Here is a 21,655-nt window from a genome sequence, read left to right as displayed (position 1 = left end):
GCAGACTGTTATTTTCACTATTTTCATGTATATATATATATATATATATATATATATATATATATATATATATATATATATATATATATATATATATATATATATATATATATATATATATATATATATATATGTGTCGTACCTAGTAGCCAGAACGCACTTTTCGGCCTACTATGGAAGGCCCGATTTGCCTAATAAGCCAAGTTTTCCTGAATTAATATATTTTCTCTAATTTTTTTCTTATGAAATGATAAAGCTACCCATTTCATTATGTATGAGGTCAATTTTTTTTATTGGAGTTAAAAAAAACGTAGATATATGACCGAACCTAACCAACCCTACCTAACCTAACCTAACCTATCTCTATAGGTTAGGTTAGGTTAGGTAGCCGAAAAAGTTAGGTTAGGTTAGGTTAGGTAGGTTAGGTTGCCGAAAAACAATTAATTCATGAAAACTTGGCTTATTAGGCAAATTGGGCCTTGCATAGTAGGCTGAGAAGGACGTTCTGGCTACTAGGTACGACATATGTATATATATATATACATATATATATATATATATATATATATATATATATATATATATATATATATATATATATATATATATATATATATATATATATATGTCGTACCAAGTAGCCAGAACTCACTTTTCAGCCTACAATGCAAGGCCCAATTTGCCTAATAAGCCAAGTTTTCATGAATTAATATATTTTCTCTAATTTTTTTCTTATGAAATGATAAAGCTACCCATTTCATTATGTATGAGGTCAATTTTTGTTTATTGGAGTTAAAATTAACAAAGATATATGACCGAACCTAACCAACCCTACCTAACCTAACCTAGCCTATCTTTATAGGTTAGATTAGGTTTGGTAGCCGAAAAAGTTAGGTTAGGTTAGGTAGGTTAGGTTGTCGAAAAACAATTAATTCATGAAAACTTGGCATATTAGGCAAATCGGGCCTTGCATAGTAGGCTCAGAAGTGCGTTCTGGCTACTAGGTACGACATATATATATATATATATATATATATATATATATATATATATATATATATATATATATATATATATATATATATATATATATTAGTATATTTTGGTAGCAGTCTTTCCTGTAGACATATATTATTAAATATGACCGAAAAAGTAAGATTAATAATTCTAACACAAATTTTCTCAATCTTTCGTACATTTCTTTTCACTGTTGGAGGTAATTCAAAAATCAATTTTCCAAAATTCATTTTTATTTCTAGTCTGACGCGACACTTGAGCGCGTTTCTTAAAACTTATTACATTTTCAAAGACTTTACACATACACAACTGAATAGAACTTACATATCTCTGATTTGTTTATATCTACATTTGAGTGAGGTGGATGGGGTGAGGTGGTATTTAATAGGGTATTAATTTCATCAACACAAGACAGAACACGAAACAATGGGTATTGAAATGGAAGTGATTGTAGAAAGCCTATTGGTCCATATTTCTTGATGCTTCTATATTGGAGCGGAGTCTTGAGTTGGGTAGAATATAGTTGTGCATTAATTGGCTGTTGATTGCTGGTGTTGACTTCTTAATGTGTAGTTCCTCGCAAACGTCAAGCCGTCTGCTATCGCTGTATCTATCGATGATTTCTGTGTTGTTTACTAGGATTTCTCTGGCGATGGTTTGGTTGTGGGAAGAGATTATATGTTCCTTAATGGAGCCCTGTTGCTTATGCATCGTTAAACGCCTAGAAAGAGATGTTGTTGTCTTGCCTATATACTGGGTTTTTTGGATCTTACAGTCCCCAAGTGGGCATTTGAAGGCATAGACGACGTTGGTCTCTTTTAAAGCGTTCTGCTTTGTGTCTAGAGAGTTTCTCATGAGTAGGCTGGCCGTTTTTCTGGTTTTATAGTAAATCGTCAGTTGTATCCTCTGATTTTTGTCTGTAGGGATAACGTTTCTATTAACAATATCTTTCAGGACCCTTTCCTCCGTTTTATGAGCTGTGGAAAAGAAGTTCCTGTAAAATAGTCTAATTGGGGGTATAGGTGTTGTGTTAGTTGTCTCTTCAGAAGTTGCATGGCGTCTCACTTTCCTTCTTATGATGTCTTCGACGAAACCATTGGAGAAGCCGTTGTTGACTAGGACCTGCCTTACCCTACAGAGTTCTTCGTCGACTTGCTTCCATTCTGAGCTGTGGCTGAGAGCACGGTCGACATATGCGTTAACAACACTCCTCTTGTACCTGTCTGGGCAGTCGCTGTTGGCATTTAGGCACATTCCTATGTTCGTTTCCTTAGTGTAGACTGCAGTGTGGAAACCTCCGCTCTTTTCCATGACTGCTACATCTAGAAAGGGCAGCTTCCCATCCTTTTCCATCTCGTAAGTGAAACGCAGCACGGAACTCTGCTCAAATGCCTCCTTCAGCTCCTGCAGATGTCTGACATCAGGTACCTGTGTAAAAATGTCGTTAACATACCTGCAGTATATGGCCGGTTTCAAGTTCATGTCGACTAAGACTTTTTGCTCGATGGTACCCATGTAGAAGTTTGCAAACAGGACACCTAGGGGAGAACCCATGGCGACCCCATCTACTTGCTTATACATGTGCCCATCCGGGCTCAAGAAGGGTGCCTCTTTAGTACAAGCTTGGAGTAGTTTCCTCAGAATATTTTCTGGTATGTCAAGAAGAGTACAGGCTGGATCACGATACACTCTATCGGCTATCATCCCGATTGTCTCGTTCACAGGTACGTTGGTAAACAGCGATTCTACGTCCAACGAGGCTCTTATCCCTGTGGCCCGTGTGCCCCGCAGTAAGTCAACAAATTCCTTTGGAGACTTCAGGCTGAAGGCGCAAGGAACATAAGGAGTCAGCAGGCCGTTGAGTCGCTTCGCCAGTCTGTACGTGGGTGTGGGTATCTGGCTAATGATTGGCCAAAGTGGGTTTCCAGGCTTGTGTGTCTTGACGTTTCCATACGCATATCCAGGTTTATATTCCCCAATGATCTTTGGCAGGTGGAGTCAGGATTTCTTGGCGTTCACAGTTTCGATCAGTTTGTTGACCTTTGCTTTCAATTCGGCTGTAGTGTCCTTCGTTACCCTTTGGAACTTAGTTTGGTCAGAGAGTATGAGGTTCATTTTCGCCAAATATTCGTCTTTTTTAAGAATGACATATATTGGCGACTTGTCACCTCTCCTGACAACTATCTTCTTGTTCTCACGAATGCTTTTAGCTGCCGCTTTGAGCTCGGGGGACAGTATGGTGCTTCTGTAATTGCCTCGATTCTTTCCTCCTTCTGCAATAAGTTCTGCTTGTAAGGTATCTTTGGTAGTGACCTTCTTTTGTGTCTCGAGGTCGAATATGTCGTCCAACAGAATTTCCAACTCTACTTTCCTGGCCATCTCACTCGGTCTGAACATAACATGACAGTTTATGCCCAGATTTAGGAGAGTGACTTGGTCCTCAGTGAGGTTAATTCCTGCAAGGTTCAGGAAGCCATCTCTTGGTCGTGGAATTGTCATAGGTCCTCCATATAATGTTGTTAGTTTCTTGATAATCCTTGTTTCAGTGCTGAGGTGATGTCGGTCTGTGAGGATGTCGAGGTGTTGTTCAATGCGGGTACGGATACTTTCGTCGATGTTGCTATTTCTCCACTCGTTTGTAGCATGAAGTAGTTATTGACTTCGAAGAACTTATTGACAGCAGGTAATTTGTTAATTTTACCGGAATCAGTGTAAAATGGTACATATTACTATACGAAAAAACGATTGTTCCGAAAGTTTGTTTTGATACTATCTAGCTGAACAGAGGGCGTGCATTGATAAAAAAGTGTGAGGGGGTCTGAATGTGATCCTGACATGCTCTTACCTATTGAATTCTGACAACCCAAATCGTCCATTTTTCATCCTATACCCCAGACCATTTCTTCTGCCCATATGGATGACGCTAGCTCCATCTGTGTGGCCTCCAACGACGAACAGACAAACAGCCAGACACACACACACAGATATTCTCTCACACTTTGGAGCACGTAACACAATATATGTACTGTGTCTCGACTCAATAAGATTCTTATTTTGAGTTTATATTTCAGGTGAAAATGTCTATAAATATTGAACATTTATTGGTTCTTAGTCTTGGAAATTTTGACCGAATTTGTGCTATATATTATACTGGATGGGTATCCAGCGATGCCTAGGTCTGTCTGTCCAATTTGACCATATATCTATCCTTCCACCTATCTCTCTATTTATCTATCCGTCCATCCACCTATCTCTCTTATTATTTAGCCATTAATCTATATATATAATCAATGCATCCATCTCTCTATCTCTCTATCTCGGTCTATCTATCCATCTATCTCGGTCTATCTATCCATCTATCAAACTATCTACTCATCATATATTTAAGAATCTATATATATTCATCTATCTTTCAATCTACCTATATAGCAATCCATATATTCATCTATCTATCTTTCACTCTGTTCACCTGTACGTCTATCCATCTGTCCAAACATCTACACCTCTGCTTATTTGTCTATACATCTATCTATCCGTCTTTCCCTTTATACATCCATCTATCCATCTATCGACGTGTAGAAGAATGTAAGAACTCTTGTATATATACATAAATAAATAAAATAACTAAATAAAAAAATACGAAAATATCTATCCATCCATCTACTCATTCATCTATCTATTCATACATCTATCCATTCATCTGCCCTCTCTGTCCATTTATCTATATACATCTATCCATCTTTCCGTCCATCTTTCTCTCCACCTGTGCAGCCATTTATCCATCCATCAATGCAGCCATCTGTCCATAAATCTTTTCATCTAGCTTTCTATCCATCTATCTCACTATATCTACGTCTTGCTTTCTTTTCATCTATCTATCCATGCACCTAATCAACTTTGTATTCATTAATTCAACCAAATATCTGTTCATTTAACTATCAATCTATATATTCGTCTATATATCATTGTACCTAAACATCCAGCAATCAATGCATCCATACATCTATCAATCCACTTATCTGTCTATTCATGTTTCCAGCCATCTATTCATCCATTAATCTGCTGTCAGTCTTTGTCTCTAGATATCTTTGTCTCTGCTTCTCTATATCTGTCTGTCTATCTGTTCATCAGAGAGAGCTCTGATGAGAAATATAATTGTCTGTGTGTTGGGTGTCAACAGTGAGAGGATGTTACGACCCTGGGTCCAGATGGATCCTGGGTCCAGGTGGATCCTGGGTCCAGATGGATCCTGGGTCCAGATGGATCCTGGGTCCAGGTGGATCCTGGGTCCAGATGGATCCTGGGTCCAGATGGATCCTGGGTCCAGATGGATTCTGGGTCCAGGTGGATCCTGGGTCCAGGTGATTCCTGGGTCCAGATGGATCCTGGGTCCAGATGGACCCTGGGTCCAGATGGATCCTGGGTCCAGATGGATCCTGGGTACAGATGGATCCTGGGTCCAGATGACTGTGGCAGATGGACCGGGTTCGAGTGGCATTTGTTGATATACAGATGATGTAGGGACTCTTCACTTATGTATGCATTTTAGGTGTGATAGGCCTTGAATGTGTTGGATTATACGTTGGATTAGTGATATTTAAATTATAGAGTTTTTAGATTAGTTTGGTTAAAGAATGAATGTTAATTGTGTGGTAAGTTTATACACAGGATTGCTCCCAATTTAAAATGGCGGCCGAATACGTCCTTGCCAGATGTAAGAGCATTTTGATGCTCCTATATCTATAGGTTTCCACTGAACCCGAACCAATGGCTTCACTCAATTCCCCCCCCCCCCCCCCCATGCACTGGGGCTCAATCTTCAGGGTACTTCTTTATCAATACACACAGAGTGTGGGCCTGGGAACACCAGGCACATAGGTTCGAACCCTCGTCACGGCTCCTACACATTTTCTCATTGATCACGAGAGTGTGATTACTCTGTGTATTAAAGGAAGATCGTCAGAGGTAGAACATTCCAAGATGACTGAGCCAGAGTGCACGTGGTGGATTGTCTGACACCCTGGATCGGCGTCAATGGAAGGCTCAGGAGTCCTAGAGGGTGCAGTAGTACCCAAGGTTGCAATTGTTTTGACCATGTCGTGGCCTAGTCGTCTGGAACGTGTGCCTGGTAACTCACAGCACATTGGTTAGAACCCTCATGGCGGCTACTACGGCTGATCTATTTATTAATCCGCATCTTCGTCTATCCATCCGTCCCTTTATCTACTATCTGTCTCATTCTCTTCCTCTATCTTTATCTCTGCCTCTCTCTGTCTATCTGTCTCTAGCTGTGTTTCTGTTTCTGAGTTTCTGTGTGCGTCTCTCTCTATGTTTTTCTGTCCCTCTGTCTTACAATAGTGTTATGTGTGGGTGGTTGGCAGTGGGAGCAGCTCAGTGGTGTGAAGAACTAAACAAACAATAGTTACTCTTACTCTGGTATACAGCAGTTTGCTTGAGAAACGTTTGACGCTGTGTGAGAATTGTCTGTTTAATGTGAGTAAAGGCAAATTATTCACAGCTGGAATTTTATGTCAATTTTCACAAATTAATGAATAATGTGGCAGATTGCTATAAAACTATTTTTTTATATGAAAAATTTGGCCCCCAACTTTGAACAGACAGACATTCTCTCATATGGTATAATTATAAAATATAAATATTGCATTTTGACACATACAAATTGTAATGTGTTGTATGACATCAGTGTTATATAATGTTGGGATGGATAAATGTCATCCTTACTATTTTTATCTGCAGCGTTAATTTTTGCTCCAGCGTCGAGGAGGACCTTCACAGTGTTGTTGTGACCACCTGCGGCTGCCAAGTAAAGGGCTGTCCTGCCTGTCAACAGATACCACAATTGTTATTATGCATAAACCGTCACGATTCCTGTACTTTATGTAAATATTGAAATAATCTGTTCTAGATGAACATTTTTATATACTAGTAAAGTGTACAGACTCTAAATAGTATGCAAAATTATTTACCACCCTAAATATAAGAGAGAAAGATCATGTTAAAATTTTTAAGAATAGATCACTATTAAAATATCCGACATCTGAACAGTTCTTATTTGATAATGTATTACTTGTGACGAGAGCGACAGTGGTGCTATTGTCAGGCCCGAAACGCTGTGTGTATTAGTGGTTTGAACCATACTACTGTATATTCTTGTCCTGCCTAGAGATCCAACATTCTTCTCGTATACCATTTTGTATGTATGTGATTTTCCCTAATAAATATTATTATTATTATTATTATTTTTATGTACATAAGAAGACCATTACTGGGACTTTAATTATTAAATAATTATAAATAATAATTATTTATTAATTTAATTATTATTATGTACATAAGAAGAAACTTTACTGGGGTGAACCAACAGCTCCAATCTTGCCATCGTCAGTTAACCAATATAACCTTTATAAGCATCATACACCATAAACCTTGGCAATACTAGCTCGAGGCAAGATAAACATTGTTGCCATTACCATACAACCAATATAACCATAAATGTATGTAACAGATGATATTTGAGAATGGCTGATGGAGGCATGAGGAACATCGTTGTCGTCATCAGTTAACAATGTCCTTCACAGACACCCTGAACACCACCATTCGCTATCTTATCATGCAAGCTGAAGGCATCAGTAACACCATGTTACGCCCGATAAATATTATTATAATTTATGATATCCTGCTTCACTAGTTGTTATCTAACCGTACTGACTTGAGAAGAGAGTTACATTGTGGTATCATTGTCAGATAAACAAGATGATTATTGAGGATATCCTTCATCTGGTGATGAGGACATCGCCAGATGTCGTTCCATCCCCAGGTTAACCTACTTTCTGAGGTGTTCATCATCCTACAGTAGCCAAAATCTAGGTGAGCATGACCTGTTACTGAAATCAATGTTAGAAAAAGCCCTCAACCTCTCTCTTGATGACCTACAGTGGAAACAAGCCTCTCTTCCCCTAAGACTTCGGGGCCTCGGAGGTCGAACAGCAACGCAAATCACCTTACTAGTCTTCCTGTCCTTCTCCTCGGCATCCGACGACCTTGTGAAGGAAATTCTACCTGCCTACTTACATCAGCTGGCAAGTGTACACGATCCCAATTTTATATGCTGTGCCACAGAGTGGGCCTCGCGTGCAGGCCTATCACCTCAACCACCATCCCCAAAAGCCCACAAGCAATCCAGCTGGGATGGCCCCATTGTAGACCAAGTTGCCGCAACAACACAACACGACATTGCTCGCCTAACAGCAGTAGCAGCCCCATAAGCAGGGGATTTTATGTTAGAAACCCCAATGTCATCAACTAGCACACGTCCCGCACCACATGCCTTCTGAATTGCTGTGGCCCACCCCCTTGTTGCCCCAATCCACACCATATATAAGTGTTTTTGCGGCGAGGTGGTGGCCGACAGATACGGCCACCATGGCCTACTCTGCCAAAGCACAGGGGGATGGCACTCGAGGCACAGTGAAGTTACTGACATCATCAGGAGGAGCCTCACCACAGCTGGATGCCCAGTTGAGAGAGAGCCCCGTTACCTTACGCCCCACAACTCTGATGCTCTTATTGGTCGCCCAGATGGTATCACAGTGAACCCCCTGGAAGAATGACAAGCAGTTGGTATGGGACTACACGTGTGTATCAACCCTGGCTAACATTGATTTCAGTGTTGCACAATCAGGTTGCACTGCCACCCATAGGGAAGCAGCCAAATCCCGTATGTATAGAGAACTGGATCACCACTACAATTTTGTCCCCATTGCTTCTGAGACACTCGGCGCCTGGGGTAAAAGTGCCACCAGTTTTATTTAAAGGAACTGGGTTCTATGCTAATTGAAACATTATGAAACCCTAGAGCTACCAGCTTCCTTTTCCAGCGCCTGAACGTGGTGATACAGAGGAAAAATGCACACTGCATTCAGGGTTACTGCCCGCCATCTGAGGAGCTGAGGAACTCGACAACTTATGATATGCATCTTTGTGTACAGTGAGAATCCACAAGGTCTTCTCTGGAAACTTCTTATTTTCTTCCCCGAGGCTATGGGTCCCCACTTTGACCAAAGGTGGTACCCTCACAACTTTTCATATATATATATATATATATATATATATATATATATATATATATATATATATATATATATATATATATATATATATATATATATATATATATATATATATATATATATATATATATATATATATATATATATATATATATATATATATATATATATATATGCCAAATTTTCCTGAATTAATATATTTTTTCTAATTTTTTTCTTATGAAATGATAAAGCTACCCATTTCATTATGTATGAGGTCAATTTTTTTTTAATGGAGTTAAAATTAACGTAGATATATGACCGAACCTTACCAACCCTACCTAACCTAACCTAACCTATCTTTATAGGTTAGGTTTGGTTAGGTAGCCGAAAAAGTTAGGTTAGGTTAGGTTAGGTAGGTTAGGTAGTCGAAAAACAATTAGTTCATGAAAACTTGGCTTATTAGGCAAATCGGGCCTTGCATAGTAGGCTGAGAAGTGCGTTCTGGCTACTAGGTACGACATATATATATATATATATATATATATATATATATATATATATATATATATATATATATATATATATATATATATATATATATATATATGTCGTACCTAGTAGCCAGAACTCACTTCTCAGCCTACTATGCAAGGCCCAATTTGCCTAATAAGCCAAGTTTTCATGAATTAATGTTTTTTCGTCTACCTAACCAACCTAACCTAACCTAACCTAGCTTTTTTTGGCTACCTAACCTAACCTTACCTATATATATAGGTTAGGTTAGGTTAGGTAGGGTTGGTTAGGTTCGGTCATATATCTACGTTAGTTTTAACTCCAATAAAAAAATTGACCTCATACATAGTGAAAAGGGTAGCTTTATCATTTCATAAGAAAAAAATTATAGTAAATATATTAATTCAGGAAAACTTGGCTTATTAGGCAAATCGGGCCTTGAATAGTAGGCTGAGAAGTGAGTTCTGGCTACTAGGTACGACATATATATATATATATATATATATATATATATATATATATATATATATATATATATATATATATATATATATATATATATATATATATATATACCTCTGGTGCCAATGTGGGGACCCATAGCCTCGGAGAAGAAAATAAAAAGTATTCAGAGGAGACCTTGTGGTCTCTCACTGAACACTAATATTATCTTCTCCTACCACCCCCATTCTTTTGTATGTACACATATATATTTACTTTATTTGAACTTTGTTACAAAAAAGGAGTTACATATGGGTTACAAAGATGGTTGTCATAGGTTGTCGAGTTCCTCCAGCTCCTCAGATGGCGGGCAGGAACCCTGGATGCAGTGCGCATTTCCCCTCTGTATCGCCACACTGAGGCGCTGGAAAAGAAAGCTTGCAGCTCTCGGGTCCCTTGTTGTTTCAATGAGCCTAGAACCCAGTTCCTTCAAAAAACTGGTAGCACTTTTACCCCAGGCGCCGAGCGTCTCAGAAGCAATGGGGACAAAATTGTAGTGGTGATCCAGTTCTCTATACTTACGGGATTTGGCTGCTTCCCTGTGGGTGGCAGCGCCACCTGGTTGTGCAACACTGAGGTTAATGTAGGTGTTAGCCAGGGTTGATACGCACGTGTAGTCCCATACCAACTGCTTGCCATTCTTCCAGGGGTTCACTGTGATACCATCCGGGCGACCAATAAGAGCATCAGAGTTACGGGGCGTTAGGTAACGGGGCTCTCTTTCAGCTGGGCATCCAGCTGTAGTGAGGCTCCTCTTGATGATGTCGTTAACTTCACTGTGCCTCGAGTGCCATCCCCCTGTGCTTTGGCAGAGTAGGCCATGGTGACCGTACCTGTCAGCCACCACCTCGCCGCAAATACACCTATATCTGGTGTGGATTGGGGCAGCAAGGCGGAGGGCCACAGCAATTCGGAGGGCGTGTGGTGTGAGACGCGTGCCAGTTGCCGACATTGGGGTTGCTAACAGGAAATCCCCTGCATGTGGTGCTGCTACTGCTGTGAGGCGAGCAATGTCGTGTTGTGTTGTTGCAGCACCCAGGCACTCTGCAGCAACTTGGTCTACAATGGGACCATCCCAGCTGGATTGCTTGTGGGATTTTGGGGATGGTGGTTGAGGTGATTGGCCTGCACGAGAGGCCCACTCTGTGGCACAGCGTGTAAAATTGGGATCATGTACACCTGCCAGCTGATGTAAGTGGGCAGGTAGAATTTCCTTCACAAGGTCGTCGGATGCTGATAAGGAGGACAGGAAGGCTGGAACAGCGATTTGCGTTGCTGTTCGAACTCCGAGGCCCCCAAGTCTTACGGGAAGAGAGGCTTGTTTCCACTGTAGGTCATCGAGAGAGAGGTTAAGGGCTTTTTCTAGCATTGATTTCAGTAACCGGTCATACTCACTTAGTTTTTGGCTACTGTATATATATATATATATATATATATATATATATATATATATATATATATATATATATATATATATATATATATATATATATATATATATATTATTTTCTGGTTTAGGGCTTCTATCCCTCTATTTTCTTAGCATCAGGGCTTAGTTGAAATAGGAGTTCTCCAAAACTCATTTTCGTACTTTTAAGGTGAAGAAACGAAGTGATTTACTATAGAATGTATTACACTTATTTATACAATTTGCACAACGTTTAGAACCTCCATGGTTCATTCTCAAGTGAAGAGATCTTACAATGCTGGTTGATTATATACCCGCACTGGGTCAGGTGATAAAGACAATAAAGGTGAAAACATGGGGGATACATAAGGGATAAATGTGGGGTGAAACATAAGACCAGAAGCAACTGCAGAAGGCCCATTGGCCCATACGAGGCAGCTCCTATCTACATACAAAGATTAATCCAGTGTAATTGGCCTGTTATGTTGGGCATTGTCTTCTGTGTTAGCATCGTTATGTTCTGGTCTTGTCCTTACTCTCATGGTGGGTAGAGTAAATAGTTCCGTGATTTGGGTGTTCATGGTAGGTTGTTCTATTCTTATGTGAATTGCCTCAAGAATTTGTAATCTTCTTGTATCTTGGGTTTTGTCTATTATGCAGGTATTCTTGTTCAACATTTCTCTTGTTAGAGTGATGTCGTGGGCTTGTCGCATGTGATTCCTAGGGGCACCGGATTGAATATGGCATGTCAAACGCCTCGTCAGCTTGGTCGACGTCATACCTATGTACTTACATTGAAGGTTACATCCTTCGTGGGGGCAAGTGTACATGTATACAACGCTTGACTGCTGTAGAGGGTTCTCCGTCGGCTTCGGGCTGTTTTTGATAAGGAGTTCGGAAGTCTTCTTGGTTTTGCAAAATATTATCAGGTTTATGTTTTGGTTTGGAGTAGTGCTTTTTACTCCTTTACGGATTATTTCTTTCATTATTCTTTCCTCTTTTATATGTTCACTGTGCATGGTTGATTTGTAATATAATTTTATTGGGGGTGTTGAGGTTTCTGTTCTAGGTTCTGGATTATACCAACGGTCCAAGTGTCTTCTTATAGCAGCGTTTATTTCCGCGTTGCTATATCCGTTGTTCACCAATACCTGAGTTACTCTTTCAAACTCTCTACTCACGTTGCTCCATTCAGAGCAGTGGGTAAGCGCTCGACGAATATAAGCATTGAGAACACTGGCTTTGTATCTTTGGCACTCACTTCTACCGTTCAGGCATAATCCTATGTTGGTGGGTTGGTATATACGTTGGTGATTAAAGAGGTTCCTGTTTTTGTTAATAGTACATCCAGGAATGGCAGACTGTTATTTTCACTATTTTCATGTATATATATATATATATATATATATATATATATATATATATATATATATATATATATATATATATATATATATATATATATATATATATGTCGTACCTAGTAGCCAGAACGCACTTTTCGGCCTACTATGGAAGGCCCGATTTGCCTAATAAGCCAAGTTTTCCTGAATTAATATATTTTCTCTAATTTTTTTCTTATGAAATGATAAAGCTACCCATTTCATTATGTATGAGGTCAATTTTTTTTATTGGAGTTAAAAAAAACGTAGATATATGACCGAACCTAACCAACCCTACCTAACCTAACCTAACCTATCTCTATAGGTTAGGTTAGGTTAGGTAGCCGAAAAAGTTAGGTTAGGTTAGGTTAGGTAGGTTAGGTTGCCGAAAAACAATTAATTCATGAAAACTTGGCTTATTAGGCAAATTGGGCCTTGCATAGTAGGCTGAGAAGGACGTTCTGGCTACTAGGTACGACATATGTATATATATATATACATATATATATATATATATATATATATATATATATATATATATATATATATATATATATATATATATATATATATATGCAAACAAGCCTGAATGGTCCCCAGGACTATATACAACTGACTATATACACCCCACACTTCTGGGGTGTGAGTTTTCAGTTATATATATATATATATATATATATATATATATGTCGTACCAAGTAGCCAGAACTCACTTTTCAGCCTACAATGCAAGGCCCGATTTGCCTAATAAGCCAAGTTTTCATGAATTAATATATTTTCTCTAATTTTTTTCTTATGAAATGATAAAGCTACCCATTTCATTATGTATGAGGTCAATTTTTGTTTATTGGAGTTAAAATTAACAAAGATATATGACCGAACCTAACCAACCCTACCTAACCTAACCTAGCCTATCTTTATAGGTTAGATTAGGTTTGGTAGCCGAAAAAGTTAGGTTAGGTTAGGTAGGTTAGGTTGTCGAAAAACAATTAATTCATGAAAACTTGGCCTATTAGGCAAATCGGGCCTTGCATAGTAGGCTCAGAAGTGCGTTCTGGCTACTAGGTACGACATATATATATATATATATATATATATATATATATATATATATATATATATATATATATATATATATATATATATATTAGTATATTTTGGTAGCAGTCTTTCCTGTAGACATATATTATTAAATATGACCGAAAAAGTAAGATTAATAATTCTAACACAAATTTTCTCAATCTTTCGTACATTTCTTTTCACTGTTGGAGGTAATTCAAAAATCAATTTTCCAAAATTCATTTTTATTTCTAGTCTGACGCGACACTTGAGCGCGTTTCGTAAAACTTATTACATTTTCAAAGACTTTACACATACACAACTGAATAGAACTTACATATCTCTGATTTGTTTATATCTACATTTGAGTGAGGTGGATGGGGTGAGGTGGTATTTAATAGGGTATTAATTTCATCAACACAAGACAGAACACGAAACAATGGGTATTGAAATGGAAGTGATTGTAGAAAGCCTATTGGTCCATATTTCTTGATGCTTCTATATTGGAGCGGAGTCTTGAGTTGGGTAGAATATAGTTGTGCATTAATTGGCTGTTGATTGCTGGTGTTGACTTCTTAATGTGTAGTTCCTCGCAAACGTCAAGCCGTCTGCTATCGCTGTATCTATCGATGATTTCTGTGTTGTTTACTAGGATTTCTCTGGCGATGGTTTGGTTGTGGGAAGAGATTATATGTTCCTTAATGGAGCCCTGTTGCTTATGCATCGTTAAACGCCTAGAAAGAGATGTTGTTGTCTTGCCTATATACTGGGTTTTTTGGATCTTACAGTCCCCAAGTGGGCATTTGAAGGCATAGACGACGTTGGTCTCTTTTAAAGCGTTCTGCTTTGTGTCTAGAGAGTTTCTCATGAGTAGGCTGGCCGTTTTTCTGGTTTTATAGTAAATCGTCAGTTGTATCCTCTGATTTTTGTCTGTAGGGATAACGTTTCTATTAACAATATCTTTCAGGACCCTTTCCTCCGTTTTATGAGCTGTGGAAAAGAAGTTCCTGTAAAATAGTCTAATTGGGGGTATAGGTGTTGTGTTAGTTGTCTCTTCAGAAGTTGCATGGCGTCTCACTTTCCTTCTTATGATGTCTTCGACGAAACCATTGGAGAAGCCGTTGTTGACTAGGACCTGCCTTACCCTACAGAGTTCTTCGTCGACTTGCTTCCATTCTGAGCTGTGGCTGAGAGCACGGTCGACATATGCGTTAACAACACTCCTCTTGTACCTGTCTGGGCAGTCGCTGTTGGCATTTAGGCACATTCCTATGTTCGTTTCCTTAGTGTAGACTGCAGTGTGGAAACCTCCTCTCTTTTCCATGACTGCTACATCTAGAAAGGGCAGCTTCCCATCCTTTTCCATCTCGTAAGTGAAACGCAGCACGGAACTCTGCTCAAATGCCTCCTTCAGCTCCTGCAGATGTCTGACATCAGGTACCTGTGTAAAAATGTCGTTAACATACCTGCAGTATATGGCCGGTTTCAAGTTCATGTCGACTAAGACTTTTTGCTCGATGGTACCCATGTAGAAGTTTGCAAACAGGACACCTAGGGGAGAACCCATGGCGACCCCATCTACTTGCTTATACATGTGCCCATCCGGGCTCAAGAAGGGTGCCTCTTTAGTACAAGCTTGGAGTAGTTTCCTCAGAATATTTTCTGGTATGTCAAGAAGAGTACAGGCTGGATCACGATACACTCTATCGGCTATCATCCCGATTGTCTCGTTCACAGGTACGTTGGTAAACAGCGATTCTACGTCAAACGAGGCTCTTATCCCTGTGGCCCGTGTGCCCCGCAGTAAGTCAACAAATTCCTTTGGAGACTTCAGGCTGAAGGCGCAAGGAACATAAGGAGTCAGCAGGCCGTTGAGTCGCTTCGCCAGTCTGTACGTGGGTGTGGGTACCTGGCTAATGATTGGCCAAAGTGGGTTTCCAGGCTTGTGTGTCTTGACGTTTCCATACGCATATCCAGGTTTATATTCCCCAATGATCTTTGGCAGGTGGAGTCAGGATTTCTTGGCGTTCACAGTTTCGATCAGTTTGTTGACCTTTGCTTTCAATTCGGCTGTAGTGTCCTTCGTTACCCTTTGGAACTTAGTTTGGTCAGAGAGTATGAGGTTCATTTTCGCCAAATATTCGTCTTTTTTAAGAATGACATATATTGGCGACTTGTCACCTCTCCTGACAACTATCTTCTTGTTCTCACGAATGCTTTTAGCTGCCGCTTTGAGCTCGGGGGACAGTATGGTGCTTCTGTAATTGCCTCGATTCTTTCCTCCTTCTGCAATAAGTTCTGCTTGTAAGGTATCTTTGGTAGTGACCTTCTTTTGTGTCTCGAGGTCGAATATGTCGTCCAACAGAATTTCCAACTCTACTTTCCTGGCCATCTCACTCGGTCTGAACATAACATGACAGTTTATGCCCAGATTTAGGAGAGTGACTTGGTCCTCAGTGAGGTTAATTCCTGCAAGGTTCAGGAAGCCATCTCTTGGTCGTGGAATTGTCATAGGTCCTCCATATAATGTTGTTAGTTTCTTGATAATCCTTGTTTCAGTGCTGAGGTGATGTCGGTCTGTGAGGATGTCGAGGTGTTGTTCAATGCGGGTACGGATACTTTCGTCGATGTTGCTATTTCTCCACTCGTTTGTAGCATGAAGTAGTTATTGACTTCGAAGAACTTATTGACAGCAGGTAATTTGTTAATTTTACCGGAATCAGTGTAAAATGGTACATATTACTATACGAAAAAACGATTGTTCCGAAAGTTTGTTTTGATACTATCTAGCTGAACAGAGGGCGTGCATTGATAAAAAAGTGTGAGGGGGTCTGAATGTGATCCTGACATGCTCTTACCTATTGAATTCTGACAACCCAAATCGTCCATTTTTCATCCTATACCCCAGACCATTTCTTCTGCCCATATGGATGACGCTAGCTCCATCTGTGTGGCCTCCAACGACGAACAGACAAACAGCCAGACACACACACACAGATATTCTCTCACACTTTGGAGCACGTAACACAATATATGTACTGTGTCTCGACTCAATAAGATTCTTATTTTGAGTTTATATTTCAGGTGAAAATGTCTATAAATATTGAACATTTATTGGTTCTTAGTCTTGGAAATTTTGACCGAATTTGTGCTATATATTATACTGGATGGGTATCCAGCGATGCCTAGGTCTGTCTGTCCAATTTGACCATATATCTATCCTTCCACCTATCTCTCTATTTATCTATCCGTCCATCCACCTATCTCTCTTATTATTTAGCCATTAATCTATATATATAATCAATGCATCCATCTCTCTATCTCGGTCTATCTATCCATCTATCTCGGTCTATCTATCCATCTATCAAACTATCTTCTCATCATATATTTAAGAATCTATATATATTCATCTATCTTTCAATCTACCTATATAGCAATCCATATATTCATCTATCTATCTTTCACTCTGTTCACCTGTACGTCTATCCATCTGTCCAAACATCTACACCTCTGCTTATTTGTCTATACATCTATCTATCCGTCTTTCCCTTTATACATCCATCTATCCATCTATCGACGTGTAGAAGAATGTAAGAACTCTTGTATATATACATAAATAAATAAAATAACTAAATAAAAAAATACGAAAATATCTATCCATCCATCTACTCATCCATCCATCTACTCATTCATCTATCTATTCATACATCTATCCATTCATCTGCCCTCTCTGTCCATTTATCTATATACATCTATCCATCTTTCCGTCCATCTTTCTCTCCACCTGTGCAGCCATTTATCCATCCATCAATGCAGCCATCTGTCCATAAATCTTTTCATCTAGCTTTCTATCCATCTATCTCACTATATCTACGTCTTGCTTTCTTTTCATCTATCTATCCATGCACCTAATCAACTTTGTATTCATTAATTCAACCAAATATCTGTTCATTTAACTATCAATCTATATATTCGTCTATATATCATTGTACCTAAACATCCAGCAATCAATGCATCCATACATCTATCAATCCACTTATCTGTCTATTCATGTTTCCAGCCATCTATTCATCCATTAATCTGCTGTCAGTCTCTGTCTCTAGATATCTTTGTCTCTGCTTCTCTATATCTGTCTGTCTATCTGTTCATCAGAGAGAGCTCTGATGAGAAATATAATTGTCTGTGTGTTGGGTGTCAACAGTGAGAGGATGTTACGACCCTGGGTCCAGATGGATCCTGGGTCCAGGTGGATCCTGGGTCCAGATGGATCCTGGGTCCAGATGGATCCTGGGTCCAGGTGGATCCTGGGTCCAGATGGATCCTGGGTCCAGATGGATCCTGGGTCCAGATGGATTCTGGGTCCAGGTGGATCCTGGGTCCAGGTGATTCCTGGGTCCAGATGGATCCTGGGTCCAGATGGACCCTGGGTCCAGATGGATCCTGGGTCCAGATGGATCCTGGGTACAGATGGATCCTGGGTCCAGATGACTGTGGCAGATGGACCGGGTTCGAGTGGCATTTGTTGATATACAGATGATGTAGGGACTCTTCACTTATGTATGCATTTTAGGTGTGATAGGCCTTGAATGTGTTGGATTATACGTTGGATTAGTGATATTTAAATTATAGAGTTTTTAGATTAGTTTGGTTAAAGAATGAATGTTAATTGTGTGGTAAGTTTATACACAGGATTGCTCCCAATTTAAAATGGCGGCCGAATACGTCCTTGCCAGATGTAAGAGCATTTTGATGCTCCTATATCTATAGGTTTCCACTGAACCCGAACCAATGGCTTCACTCAATTCCCCCCCCCCCATGCACTGGGGCTCAATCTTCAGGGTACTTCTTTATCAATACACAGAGAGTGTGGGCCTGGGAACACCAGGCACATAGGTTCGAACCCTCGTCACGGCTCCTACACATTTTCTCATTGATCACGAGAGTGTGATTACTCTGTGTATTAAAGGAAGATCGTCAGAGGTAGAACATTCCAAGATGACTGAGCCAGAGTGCACGTGGTGGATTGTCTGACACCCTGGATCGGCGTCAATGGAAGGCTCAGGAGTCCTAGAGGGTGCAGTAGTACCCAAGGTTGCAATTGTTTTGACCATGTCGTGGCCTAGTCGTCTGGAACGTGTGCCTGGTAACTCACAGCACATTGGTTAGAACCCTCATGGCGGCTACTACGGCTGATCTATTTATTAATCCGCATCTTCGTCTATCCATCCGTCCCTTTATCTACTGTCTGTCTCATTCTCTTCCTCTATCTTTATCTCTGCCTCTCTCTGTCTATCTGTCTCTAGCTGTGTTTCTGTTTCTGAGTTTCTGTGTGTGTCTCTCTCTCTATGTTTTTCTGTCCCTCTGTCTTACAATAGTGTTATGTGTGGGTGGTCGGCAGTGGGAGCAGCTCAGTGGTGTGAAGAACTAAACAAACAATAGTTACTCTTACTCTGGTATACAGCAGTTTGCTTGAGAAACTTTTGACGCTGTGTGAGAATTGTCTGTTTAATGTGAGTAAAGGCAAATTATTCACAGCTGGAATTTTATGTCAATTTTCACAAATTAATGAATAATGTGGCAGATTGCTATAAAACTATTTTTTATATGAAAAATTTTGCCCCCAACTTTGAACAGACAGACATTCTCTCATATGGTATAATTATAAAATATAAATATTGCATTTTGACACATAAAAATTATGGTGTGTTGTATGACATCAGTGTTATATAATGTTGGGATGGATAAATGTCATCCTTACCAAAGTTATCTGCAGCGTTAATGTTTGCTCCAGCGTCGAGGAGGACCTTCACAGTGTTGTTGTGACCATCTGCGGCTGCATAGTAAAGGGCTGTCCAGCCTGTTAACAGGTACCACAATTGTTATTATGCATAAACCGTCACGATTCCTGTACTTTATGTAAATATTTAAATAATCTGTTCTAGATGAACATTTTTATATACTAGTAAAGTGTACAGACTCTAAATAGTATGCAAAATTATTTTCCACCCTAAATTTAAGAGAGAAAGATCATGTTAAAATTTTTAAATTAGATCACCATTAAAATATCCGACATCTGAACAGTTCTTATTTGATAATGTATTACGTGTGACGAGAGCGACAGGGGTGCTATTGTCAAGCCCGAAACGCTGAGTGTATTAGTGGTTTGAACCATACTACTGTATATTCTTGCCCTGTCTAGAGATCCAACATTCTTCTCGTATACCATTTTGTAAGTATGTGATTTTCCCTAATAAATATTATTATTATTATTATTATTATGTACATAAGAACAGCATTACTGGGACTTTAATTATTAAATAATAATAAATAATAATTATTTATTAATTTAATTATTATTATGTACATAAGAAGAAACTTTACTGGGGTGAACCAACAGCTCCAATCTTGCCATCGTCAGTTAACCAATATAACCTTTATAAGCATCGTATGCCATACAAGTTTGTGAATAAAATGTTGGCAATACTTGCTCGAGGAAAGAGAAACATTGTTACCATCACCATTCAACCAATATAACCATAAATGGCATGTAATTAATGATATTTGAGAATGGCTGATGGAGGCATGAGGAACATCGTTGTCGTCATCAGTTAACAATGACCTTCACAGATACTCTGAACACCACCATTCGCTATCTTATCATGCAAGCTTAAGGCATCAGCAACACCATGTTACGCCCGATAAATATTATTATAATTTATGATATCCTGCTTCACTAGTTGTTATCTAACCATACTGACTTGAGAAGAAAGTAACATTGTGGTATCATTGTCAGATAAACAAGATGATTATTGAGGATATCCTTCATCTGGTGATGAGGACATCACCAGATGTCGTTCCATCCCCAGGTTAACCTACTTTCTGAGGTGTTCATCATCCTACAGTAGCCAAAATCTAGGTGAGTATGACCTGTTACTGAAATCAATGTTAGAAAAAAGCCCTGAACCTCTGTCTTGATGACCTACAGTGGAAACAAGCCTCTCTTCCCCTAAGACTTCGGGGCCTCGGAGGTCAAACAGCAACGCAAATCACCGTACCAGTCTTCCTGTCCTCCTCCTCGGCATCCGACGACCTTGTGAAGGAAATTCTACCTGCCCACTTACATCAGCTGGCAGGTGTACACGGTCCCAATTTTATATGCTGTGCCACAGAGTGGGCCTCTCGTGCAGGCCCATCACCTCAACCACCATCGACAAAAGCTCACAAGCAATCCAGCTGGGATGGCCCCATTGTAGACCAAGTTGCTGCAACAACACAACACGACATTGCTCGCCTAACAGCAGTAGCAGCCCCATATGCAGGGGATTTCATGTTAGAAACCCCAATGTCATCAACTGGCACGCGTCCTGCACCACATGCCTTCTGAATTGCTGTGGCCCTCCGCCTTGTTGCCCCAATCCACACCATATATAAGTGTTTTTGCGGAGAGGTGGTCGCCGACAGATACGGCCACCATGGCCTACTCTGCCAAAGCACAGGGGGATGGCACTCGAGGCACAGTGAAGTTAACGACATCATCAGAAGGAACCTCACCACAGCTGGATGCCCAGTTGAGAGAGAGCCCCGTTACCTTACGCCCCACAACTCTGATGCTCTTATTGGTCGCCCGGATGGTATCACAGTGAACCCCTGGAAGAATGGCAAGCAGTTGGTGTGGGACTACACGTGTGTATCAACCATGGCTA

At 39.8% G+C, this 21,655-nt stretch overlaps 1 protein-coding gene across 1 annotated transcript in view; it reads right to left on the bottom strand.

Annotated features, from left to right (window-relative positions):
- The window catches only part of LOC138366984 (ankyrin repeat domain-containing protein 29-like), an 88,357-nt gene extending 66,931 nt beyond the window's left edge, over nt 1-21,426 (bottom strand). The window contains exons 1-3 of the mRNA XM_069328391.1: nt 21,330-21,426; nt 19,711-19,809; nt 6,760-6,858 (exon numbers count right to left, since the gene is read on the bottom strand). Of these exons, the coding sequence (XP_069184492.1) occupies nt 6,760-6,858; nt 19,711-19,809; nt 21,330-21,426 (295 nt within the window). The remainder of the gene's footprint in view (nt 1-6,759; nt 6,859-19,710; nt 19,810-21,329) is intronic.
- Nucleotides 21,427-21,655: the final 229 nt, after the last annotated feature.

This window comes from Procambarus clarkii, chromosome 21 (genome assembly GCF_040958095.1).
Source record: "Procambarus clarkii isolate CNS0578487 chromosome 21, FALCON_Pclarkii_2.0, whole genome shotgun sequence".
In the NCBI taxonomy this organism is placed as follows: domain Eukaryota; kingdom Metazoa; phylum Arthropoda; class Malacostraca; order Decapoda; family Cambaridae; genus Procambarus; species Procambarus clarkii.
This window is presented reverse-complemented; position numbering and strand designations above follow the sequence as displayed.